Genomic DNA, 11,857 nt, shown 5'->3' on the forward strand with positions numbered 1-11,857 from the left:
CACTACACGCCGTCAATCAACAATAAGAGAAGTGGAGCCTCACTCTAAAGGTTTCTTCAAATTCACCATTGATGAGAGAGTGATGCATGCATACATAACAGAAAGGCACTAGTCATAATGAACTAATTCGCTCAGAACATGATTCAAAGTTCGCATCTTGTCTATTTGTGAAAAAAATTGTAGTTGCGATCAAAAGACATTTCCGTTAAGAAAAAAACTTGCCCAGAGATCTTTGAGAAGCATTTTCATTAGAAAGTTGTTCCAACAAACTTACGAGAACTGCATACTGTACTAATTAGTTTAGATGCTCACCAACCTCACCTAGAAACTTCAAAGGAGAGGAGAATATATTTCTTTCACAACTCAAAACTGCATGTCCCAGTACAAAATCGACAATGCCATGAGAGTGACCTAAGTTGCAAGAGCCTTAACTGCTTGCACTCAACTACTTGTGCTCGACTACTTGCTTGCTTGATACAACCTGCTACGAGGGTTACTGGTATTGGATGAAGCAGGAGATATTGTACAGGAACAAGTTGTGATTAAAATGTCTCAAGCCATTGCCTTTGCCATCTCCTTCACTGTCGATGGGAGTTGTTCAATGGCAATTGGCTGCAAGCAATGCACATGAAAACAAAATTTAGTATAACAGACAAGTTCAATTGCAATTGGCTGCAAGCAAGCACCTGAGAACAAAATTTAGCCTAGCAGACACAAACAGGTTGATCCTTGTACTCATAGATTTCCATACGCAATCAACTCAATAAACCATGACTCCCACAATGAGCTCCATGAACCCTAGTACTAGAACTCTGTATACAATGAACTTGATAGACCTACGACTCCCACAGTGATCTCCATAAACCAGTAACTTGTTTAAAACTTTGATTGATCCACTTTTTATTAAAAGTTGGATTGAACTTTTTGTACATCCAACATAAAAAGTAAGTCATTTTCTTCAAGCTTTAAGTACAAACAAGTATGCATTGGAGCTCTTTTAACTGAAAATGTTCAAGACACACTATGATTTCATTTCTTAAAACATGAATATAAAAACAGAGCACTTCAGCTGACAAGCGCAAGTATTTAAGAGACCTACATGTACATATCTTCAAACATGAAAATAAAATAGGTGAACCACACAACCAAGTTTTCTGGCACACCGCCTTTTTGTTTAATCAGCCAATCTGCCTAGAAAGTCAGGTTTACATTATCCAATAGATAATATTTTGCAGCAGTCTTCTCATGTCCAACCTGGCAATATAGCCCTGCTGGTTAAAGCACATAAAGACCACACAACCAAGAATGTACATGGACTGGACATGACAAATTAGTGCCTCAAAGCTAAGGACCATATTAGTGGTAATGATGCAATCACCAGTATGACAGTAAAGCAGACAAACAAGCATATAAAAATAAGGTGAAACACAAATAGTACTGTAGGTTTCTCGTGGTGTGCACAACATGCAAAACAGGAGATTCACAGGATATGCAAGGAAGGGTGAGAGGAAAGGAATATTGGTTTCCCAAACATTTTCACCCCACTAGTATACTGGAAACTGCCTCCTGAATATCTACCGGTGCCCTGCAAACTATTTGGGACTGCAACACTGCCACTGTCATTATCCGCATCTTCATTGATTCCTCTAAAGACACCAGTACAGAGTCATAGTTGCCTTTTACAGATTCTTACATACCTAAGTTGATGTTTGTGAGAGTATTTAATTCCATTGATAATTTACCTAACTCAGAGATACATGCAAAGGCCAGAAATAAGAAAATATGAATACTTACAGCAGCTAATTCTTCTTCATGTTTTGGGATAAAAGCTGTATCAATTTTACCATCCTTGAAATCCTGTTAGTCCAAACAAGAGATGTGTAACCATTGTTGTTGTTAAGACTCAAGTTTGAGTGGACATAACAGCCACTTCAATTACCTGAATATCCAGAATGAGCTTGTGATAGTCAATAGTTGTTGGAATGCCTGTAATAGCAATGAGATAGAATTGAGAATTAGTATGAAAATGACATAACATCTATTAACAGCATCTCAAGAGCAATCTCTGAACCATGATAACCATCGGCCACAAAAATTTCTCGCTATAAAATACTAGTTAGTTCACTTACATTGATAATGCTTCATTTTCTTACATCTGGATGCAATCCAAGTCATAATTTACAATATACAATATAAGGTATTCACCATATCCATTAACTATTGCACGAGAAACTCAAGAAGCAAAACAATCCTCAAAGCATTAGATCCTGACAGGGACTAGAGAAAAATGAACCCACTTCAAAATCACATAGATACCAAATTAAAAACTTAATTGAGATTGCAGTAATTAAATCATGTTTATGAAAAAAATTAATCAAAAACTGCTTAATGCTTCATTTTCTTACATCTGGGATGCAATCCAAGTCATAATTTACAGTATCAGGTACTTCATATTCATTGACTATTGCGTGAGAAACTCGGTAAGGAGCAATACAATCCTCAAATATCAGATTCCAACATGGACTAGGAGAAAAAACCACATAGACAAGCAGTCTAACATTCAAAGAGACCCAATTAACATTTAAATTGAGATTGCAGTAATTAATAGTGATTATGAAACTGATTGATCAAAAAATGCTTACCAGTAATGATGGTATCATTTAAAGCATGGAGCATCTGAGTAATCTCTCTCTTTAAATTGAGATTGCAGTAATTAATAGTAATTATGAAACCGATTCATCAAAAACTGCTTACCAGTAATGATGGTATCATTTAAAGCACGGTGCATCCGAGCAATTGCTCTCTCTCTAGTGGGTGCCCATACAATAAGCTGTAAGCAAACAAGATCCTCATGTCAATTCAAATCGGAAAGTTTAACCCAAATCATAATCAGGTTCACAGTACGTAAGACTAGCATCCAAGACTTCACAGGCATCTAGTGGACTGCTACACCAATCACCGTCAGCAACACTTGCCAATCTACTCAATTTGCCCAGAGTCTACACATATCATGTCAATGAACATACCAAACTTGTGCCCATGTCAGCTAACCTGTAATAGTGTGCTTGTAAGTTGGGACTTTGTATGTCGTATGTCAGCTAACCTGTGATAGTGTGCTCATGAGTTGTTCCACAAAGTCCAAAAGCTTTCAACTGATATCCAGGCACAAGCCTATAGCCTGAAGTATGAACTCCATGTATCCTACTGAAAGTTCATCCCTTTTCATTTCTGAACTCTCCCAGGTTTAACACCACAACAAAGTCTAGACTTGATCATGGCTTTTCCCCACAGGGAAGCATTGCAAGAATGAGCTCTACTTGAATGTGAGTTCCTACAGGGAAGCATGGCAAGAATGAGCTCTACTTGAATGTGAGTTATCCTTAGCCAGCACCTCACTGCTGTGAAATCCATGGATGTTCCTAAACAAGTGGAGTCAATCAGATTTGCCCAAACTTGGACCTCGTGAGTCTTAGGAATGAAAGACTAAAGGCAATGAATGCCCACTAAGATAGGAAGTAGGAAACCAAGTAGAAGTATTTAAGTGTTCCAACCAAAAAGAACATAAAAAAGAACAAAGAGCTTCAAAAGGCTCCAGATTAGACCTGGGATCAAAGTGTACCCATGGTGCAAATATCCTTCATGAACATACAGATTAAGCATGAGTTCCAAGTGTTCCAATAATGTACACATTTGTCATGAAATATCACTTTGCATAATCCCAAGGGATTGACTATCTGTTGATTGTTCTGACAGTTTTGTCTTCTGATGATTTGTATTTTCTAATCGTGTAAATAATAATTGCAAGAAAGGACAACTTTCACAGCATCAAATAGACAACTGGAGACACTTTCACCAAAGAGGTGCAAGCAATCCCTAAAACTTAACCAAAATTACATACTGAACACCAGAACTCAGCATCAAGACTGTGTTTAAAGCTTTAAAAGAAGTGAAGCACTCTTTACTAAGACACTTTCAACTAAATGGAACATGAGCACATATAGTTCAAGACTTGCCTTTCCAAGAAGAGAGTCATAACTTGGTGGTACAACATAGTCTGAGTATATATGGCTGTCCATCCTTACAAACGGACCTCCAGGTGGCAAATAGCCAGTGATACGACCTGACAACAAGAGGCTTATCAGAAAACAGAAAAACATGGATACAAAGCTTCAAGACTGAATTTGCAACCCCAAACACCTGGGCCTGGCCTAAATCCTTGAAATGCATCCTCTGCATTGATTCGGCATTCAATGGAATGTCCTCTGAACTTGATATCCTCCTGAACAAAGTTTCAAGTAATGAATTACTGTATTGTTGCTTCAGCATAGTTGTGCTAATGAACTAATCAGGGCTTATCTGTGGAGTTCTCAGTTTGAATAAATACCTTCAACAAAAAGAAAGAAAAAGCAGCAGTGAAACTCAGGAATACATTCCAGAATGACAAGATCAAAATCAGTGGCTGACTCATGATGAATGTTTAGTTATATTCACAGCTTTAAGATCCTGTCTGCATCCCAGCATATTATCAACTGATACCTTGCATCTCCCATTCTCAATCAATATCTTGAACAGCAAATGAGAACCTTAAATAATGATATAACTTGCAAACCACCTACCTCTGGCATAGGGCAACTTATGCTGTCTACTGCACTAACACAATGCTATAAAACGCTAACACTGACAACAAACTCGTCTAAGCAGCACCCAACTCAGCAGCTCATTCAAAAGAAGATGGGCCCGCCTAGTTATCCACAATCCTGGGTGCTACTGAGCCAATTACCCTATTGCAAGTGATAAATGATTTCATTGATCATTTACAACTACGATGTAAATAGCTGGTCTTCAATCTCCTGAGAGCTGCATTTTATCGTGGCCACTGCATGAGGTATATAAAGAGTCAATTGAGCAAATTTGGTTCTTGCATTTGAAATCTCTATGCATGAAAGGCATAAGTATAAACTTCAGGTTCAGTTCTAACTTCTCAATCTAAAATGGACTCAATATAATTGGATCATCTATTGATTGAGTTCAACTTATACTACAAAATTTAACAATATCTGCCCATGACCACAATTATTACTTTCAAACTCTCTGTTCTGCAAATCTTGTACTGCAAAGCAAAACTTATGTACTACAAGACTTAAGCAATATATATCCATGACCAGTGCTTTCAGAGTTCCTCTGTTCTGCAAGTCTTGCACTCCACTCAGTTCATTGCGTGCACAATCTTGCAACATTTTGTGTACAATTGAGACCAAGATGCATTGCTACCAAGGTAACAAAGTTATTGCAGAGTGAATCTCAAGTGAAAATGGCTAGAGTTGGAAGACATTGACTAAAAGGTCAACGGACCTGAGTAAACCGAAGTTTCTCACCCAGTGCCACTCGTATCTGCTCTTCAATGAGGTCTGTTGAGGTAATCATCTCCGTAACAGGGTGTTCTACCTGCAGAAATGAATTCATATGAACAAGCTTGAACCTAAGCATAAAGCAGTCAAAATCAGCCTCCCTGCTTGATTAAGCTAGATACCTGTATTCTTGTGTTCATCTCCATAAAATAAAATGATCCATCTTCAGACAGGAGAAACTCAACAGTTCCCACACCAATGTAGCCTATTGACACAGCTGCTGCCACTGCAGCATCTCCCATAGCCTTCCTTAGCTCATCTGTCAAGGCAGGAGATGGGGCTTCCTCCAAAAGCTTTTGGTTACGTCTCTGTCATTCAATAGCATGCTTAATGCCAGCTCAATCAAGGATAATAAGTGCAGAATTGAATGACGATAGATACAAGAAAGAACCTGAATACTGCAATCACGCTCTCCAAGGTGAACACAGTTCCCAAACTTGTCTGCAAGAACCTGCAAGTATGAAAGATAGGCCAAAACTCAACATGAGATTCTCATGAGGCTAAGAAAGGAACTTTGTGCAAAAGGTTAACCAGGCAAAACTGAGCACAACAGGAAGATAACATTGGGCTGGACCTGGAATTCAATATGCCTTGGGTTTTTCACAAACTTCTCTAAATAAACACCATCATTTCCAAAAGCAGCACCTGCCTCGCTTCGTGCTTGCTGCAATGAAATTCTGAAATGTCAGAATGTTCATATTTTGTCTAATCAGGCTGCCAAAACATGCATACTTTATTAAAGTGTGTGCACATTCGTGCGCGCTTTATTAAAGTGTGTGCTATATGTGCACATTCACTGATACAATAGCACTACTATTCATACTAGCTTTTGCCACAATCATCACTACGCCATAAATCCATCCATCTTTTCTGGCCAAGTAGAACCCTCTAAAGGATAACTACAGGGATCAGACACCCCCATGCTGAGCAGATGGTCACACTCCTTACAAGCACTGCTCCATTTAGAGAAATATCTGACCAGACCTACAACAGACAAATACTATCTAGAAGTGTATAAGGTTCAAAACAACCAAAAGAAAGCTCTGTTTTCCAAAGTGGCAGCCTGGGTTTTGATAGTTAAGGCTTTACTCTACAAGTAAGAGCTTGCAGGTGCAAGTCTGTCAAACCACACCCACTGCAAATACCAAAAGAACCATAGGTGTCATTGTGCCTTTTCTTTTCAAGGCTTAGGGTCCACCAGGCTCTTGCTTGAGGGTGGAGAGGGTGGTGTGTCAGGATAGGAGCTACTCTTCTCATGGGGTCACAAAAAGAGCAAGCAAAATCCAATACATTATGAGGTGGCACTTCTTTCATCTTTGAAGTTAAAGAACATCCATTGAAGCATGGGTGCATCTAACCTGCAATAATTTTACAAATTCTCCTGGCTCGTTGGCGAGCCGCATGCCACGTCCACCTCCTCCAGCTGTTGCCTGCAATAGAACACGTCTAATTGTAATGAAAAGGAACTAAAGCCACCACAAAAACCACCATTGCCCTAACCAACTAAGACCACTGAGACTAATGACTGTGAAAACTGCCATTGCTCTGTCCCAACTTACCTTTATCATGACTGGAAAGCCAATCTCATGGGCAATTCTAACAGCTTCCTCAGTGGTCTGGCATATCAAAAGATGTATGTCAGAAGGTACTCTTTCAAAGATGAACTGATATTTTAGCACTACAAAGTTAGGCCACTCCTTCCACACTCTACATTCTGCCAATAAATACACAGCTTTTAGGCCATCAACCTCTATCAGCCCTTCACTGCCTGGCACCGTCGGGACCCCAGCTTTACGCATTGTTTCACGAGCTGTTGCTTTGTCACCCATCACTCTTATACTGTCTGGCTGTAGTGGGGATGGAAAAAAGTAAGCATCTGCTATTTAAAATCGTCTGTAGCATAAAAGGAATTCAAAGGAGAGAGATTCAAGGCTCTTGTAAATCCAAGTTACTGGAACTGCTATTTCCAAAATAACAGGTTAGCTCAGGTTCTTGGTCATTATGTACATGCAAGTATTCAGCAGATACACGAGTGAAGGCTACTTTCAATTTGATAGACAGGCTGGGTTTTGACTTACATTCGGTCCAATAAAGTTAAGACCATGATCTTTGCAAATGTCAACAAAGGTCGCATTTTCAGCAAGGAAACCATAACCAGGATGAAGCATCGTGCAGCGACGTGTCACAGCAGCAGAGACTATATTAGGGATGTTCAGATACCTAGAAAAGGTCAGATGTAAATCACCACTTCAACAGTGAAACGTGTGAAAAGACCTCGAACAGTTTCTCTTATATAGGTACCCACAAAAAAGGCAGTTACAATAATGTCAAGAGAAACCAACATTTAAAATAAAGCTCATGTACAACTTTGAAGAGCAGAACTTACGATTGGCTGCTAGGAGCCTCTCCTATGCAGACAGCTTCATCTGCAAGCTGAACATGCAAAGCCTGTCGATCAACAGTTGAGTGCACTGCCACACAAGGGATGCCCATTTCATGTGCAGTCCTGATTATGCGAACTGCAATTTCCCCTCGATTAGCAATGAGTATTTTCTGATAGTCACAGGTGGCCCCCAATGCTCCTCCTCTTTTATGCAAGGATTGCTTTGATCCATGAGCATTTATTGCTCCATAGGACAATGCCTCATGTCCTGAACCGGATTGGAACTTGCTGTTTGAGCTTTTAATGCTCCTTGGACCCATGCCAAATCCAAGTGCTCTTGATGAGAATTTGCATGTTTGAGGTTGCACACTTCTCGAAGAAGTGCCAGCTACAGCTGGAGGCTGCCATTGGTCGCATTGGAAGTATTAGAATGTATAAAATGTGTATTTATGTATTCAAAAGAGAACGTAGTCACAGTACAAACCATAGCACAAAGACTTTGGCTCATCATGGTAGTCTCCATTTGTCAATGCCTGTCACAAGGCACAACCAGCTTAACCTAGGGTGCAAAAATGACAAGAACAAAACAGGTGTTTATTAGTGTCTAATGTAATCGAGCTACAGCTGAATCATCATTCAGGACAAGAATCGTATTAGCCACATCATAGTGGTGCACCGTGAGCATCCCCAAGGGGCAACACAATTGCGTGTCACTACAAGATCCATATGCCCTGCCACTTCCATTATTACTGGTACCAAGTCTTGGTTGAGCCTTGAACATGTCAGTAGGATGCAAATCCGCACTGATGACATCAGAGAATAGGGATCTGCATGGCTGAGTTCAAGGCACTGTCATTTTTTACGCACTCACGGGAGCGGTGATTTTCATGTGGCTCACTTGGAAGCTATGTAGCATTTCATAGAGAGATTCTGCCAATTCTGACCACGTGCAAGATCACTGTCGTTTGTTATGTACTGGCAGGACATATCCATCAAGTGTGCAGTTCATGCAGAGTGTTGCAAGCCAGCGGATCTGAGGTCCCACAGTTTTCAACAGCATGCTTCCTCTACTATGCTCTTTCTCAAAGATGATTAAAATATAGGCATTCATAACATACATACAGTGCAGTTTTTACTATTTGGATAAGCCATGCATGGCCACATTTAACCCCTGTAAACGATTTCGCATTTTATGGAAACTGCGTCCCCCTGTTTAAGCTAATCGAGGCAGGAAAACAAGAAGGAAGTCTTGAAAGAGTGTACCTTGCTGCAGACAAGGAGACTAGGCTACGTCTGATGACGGGAGAAGAAACCCCTGTTCTTTAGTAATCGTCACCTGAAAGAAGGGAGAATAGGGACAATACTTATACATATAGCATCGGTGGGAAGCTGTTGTGAGTAACAGGTAGGCACCCCTGCCCCTCCGCTTCGTGGGATCCGCCGTCCCTCGTCGAGTCATCATCAGTTTCTCCTCCCTTGTGGTGTTATTTTACAAATAGTATTCTTAGTTATATTTATTCTTATTATTATATTGCTCTCTTTTTTGTTGTTGATTAATTAATAATAGTCCTTTGATTTGATTGATGTGATTGTGTGCGAGCTTCAAGAGCATGCATGCGTTTGTTGGCCGACTAGGGTAAAGGGGCCAATAGAATGTCATCTAACAATCCTCCGTTATAAAAAAAATTTTCCAAGTGAGTTGCACAAATATTTTTTAATGGTCAAACTATTTATATTATATAGAAGCTCAAAGAAAAAATATTAGGACATTTTGATATTTTTATCAAGTAGCTTTAGTTACAAATGAAAGGTTCATAAAAGATGGACACTGATGAGCCAATAGAGTGACACTTGAGGATGCATTACTTTAGGGTTTTACAAAATTTAAAATATAAACAATTTTACATGGCTCAATTGTGTGACTTAAGTTAAGTTCATTTGTAATTTTTAAAAAATCATTTTTTATTGTTAAGTGGCTAAAAAAGCCACATCTTTCTTCTGAAATTGTCACTCAATTGGGGTGGGGTGTGTTTTCCTTTTGGAGGGCGCTACTTTATTGACCCCTTTACCCTAGGTAAATTCAACATGCACCAAATGGGAAGCTTTGCATATTTTTTCTCTCTTTCTCTCTCGCCTCTTCCTTTGGCACATGCAAGAAGGGACACTCGTCGAGTTCGCATGGCAAATGTTCGTTATAGACCATTGAAGCCCAATTTGGAGTTTGGTAGAGACACACACGGACATAACAGCAAAGCTTGTGTGTCAAAGATTGGGTAATTACACATCGAAATCACAGTCCTGACTCTCTATCCCTCCATATGGCATGGACATTTCAAGTCAAATTTGAGTACCTTGATGTCCATACACACGACAGCCCATCATCTGAAATATATAACACCATCAATCTCTCAAGTACCACAGGCCTATAGACATGGCTACTCATCCACCAAAATAACTAAAACCAACAAAATCTCACAATGGAGTCAATGGACTACTAAGTTAGAAGTTTGTGCCCTTGGTCTTGTATGGCTAAGCATGATGCTCCATTGTTAGAACTTACATCAACAATCTTTGTTGATACTAACATTCCACGTGCGCTTTAGACCACTTTGCGTGCATGGAACGGAATGGTAAAGTATGTGCAGAATGTTAGGCCGCTTCCTAGCAACGTTTCACAAATGAAGTCTGTTTCTCCTCTTTCTCTCTTCTCTTTTCCCTCATTGTTTCTATTTTTTATTCTCTCTCTCTCTCTCTCTCTCTCTCTCTCTCTCTCTCTCTCTCTCTCTCTCTCTCTCTCTCTCTCTCTCTCACACATTCCTTATGTCTAAAAATTTTCTCTTTTATTCTCTCTCCTTTTATTTTAGTTTATTTTCTTCTCTTTGTTTCCTCTCTCTCTCTCTCTCTCTCTCTCTCTCTCTCTCTCTCTCTCTCTCTCTCTCTCTCTCTCTCTCTCTCTCTCTCTCTCTCTCTCTCTCTCTCTCTCTCTCTCTCTCTCTCATTTTGTCAAACAATGTTTAAATTCAAAAGAGTTTTCTCTTTCCTCTTCCCCCCTCTCTTTCTTTCTTTCTTTCTTTCTTTATTTCTTTCTTTTCTTCTTCTTCTTCTTCTTCTTCTCTCTCTCTCTCTCTCTCTCTCTCTCTCTCTCTCTCTCTCTCTCTCTCTCTCTCTCAAAGTATATGAAAAACTATGTCAAAAAATTTTTAATTAAGAAAAATGTTTTTAAGATATTTAATTAAAAGAGAAATGAAATTTTATAAAGGTTTTCAAAATATTTAATTAAAAGAGGAGAAAAAAGAGAAAAAAAATAGATGAACGTTTAAATTAAAGAGTTAAATCTAACTAAAAGAGGGGGAGAAGAGAGAGAGAGAGAGAGAGAGAGAGAGAGAGAGAGAGAGAGAGAGAGAGAGAGAGAGCCTATACATGAGAGAGGTGGGGAGGGGGGTTAATTAAAAAAGGGAGGGGGAAGAGACATGGAGAGATTACATGTGAAAGAGGGGGTTATAATTAAAAAGGGGAGGTTTGGGAAGGGGGGTAAGTTCGAGAAGCCCTCTGGAGGTTTGAGGCTTCCCAAACTTACAACCAAAATAATATAGTAGTATATATAGCACATGGAGTTCCGTTGGTACTTTTAGCTTGTATATTTGCTTAAAGGCAATAGAGGTGGTTAGCTTCTTGTGAATAATAAGGCAACCCAACATGAAATCATCAAAGAACAATCAAGAACTCCAATATCACTCTTGCATAAATACGTAGTTATCCTCTTTGCGTTGAGATTCTAATCGTTGAAGCCTCAAAATGTTGTCTTCTATTGCTACAAAATACCTAGCTTGTAGCTAATGGATCCCATAAAGGTAAGGTCCCCTTCTCAAAATAACATTGGGATATTAGTGGCAAAAGAAACATTTCATCAACTTTGTGCCATATAGTTGCTCATCACTAACCAATTGCCAAGCTGTAAGACTAAACAAGGGTGCACTATCCTGCACAAGAGCATTGCCCTTTGGTCGTTTTTTTTCTTTTTGTGTTGAAGAGAGTTTGAAGAAGTTAATTCTACCACCTCTAAAAA

General features: G+C 39.4%; 1 protein-coding gene across 2 annotated transcripts; it reads right to left on the bottom strand.

The window, feature by feature from the left end:
• Positions 1 to 322: 322 nt before the first annotated feature.
• CAC2 (acetyl Co-enzyme a carboxylase biotin carboxylase subunit) lies at positions 323 to 9,253 on the bottom strand. Of its 2 annotated transcripts, none has more exons than XM_087701041.1 (17): positions 9,055 to 9,253; positions 8,276 to 8,324; positions 7,795 to 8,192; positions 7,487 to 7,628; positions 7,157 to 7,255; positions 6,968 to 7,024; positions 6,767 to 6,838; positions 5,983 to 6,072; positions 5,800 to 5,859; positions 5,531 to 5,716; positions 5,353 to 5,445; positions 4,198 to 4,279; positions 4,014 to 4,120; positions 2,755 to 2,830; positions 1,940 to 1,986; positions 1,795 to 1,857; positions 323 to 612 (listed from the first exon to the last, which is right to left on the bottom strand). In XM_087701041.1, exons 2-17 carry the CDS (start codon positions 8,312 to 8,314, stop codon positions 553 to 555), a joined length of 1,671 nt encoding a protein of 556 aa, XP_087557167.1. In that variant the 5' UTR covers positions 8,315 to 8,324; positions 9,055 to 9,253; the 3' UTR covers positions 323 to 552. The 2 variants fall into 2 exon arrangements, with proteins under 2 accessions (XP_087557167.1, XP_087557168.1); XM_087701042.1 differs by having other exon boundaries at positions 8,276 to 8,350.
• Between the last annotated feature and the right edge of the window lie 2,604 nt (positions 9,254 to 11,857).

This window comes from Lygodium microphyllum, chromosome 19, assembly GCF_053477565.2.
Source record: "Lygodium microphyllum isolate KBCC chromosome 19, Lygodium_microphyllum_v1.1.10, whole genome shotgun sequence".
NCBI classification, from domain to species: domain Eukaryota; kingdom Viridiplantae; phylum Streptophyta; class Polypodiopsida; order Schizaeales; family Lygodiaceae; genus Lygodium; species Lygodium microphyllum.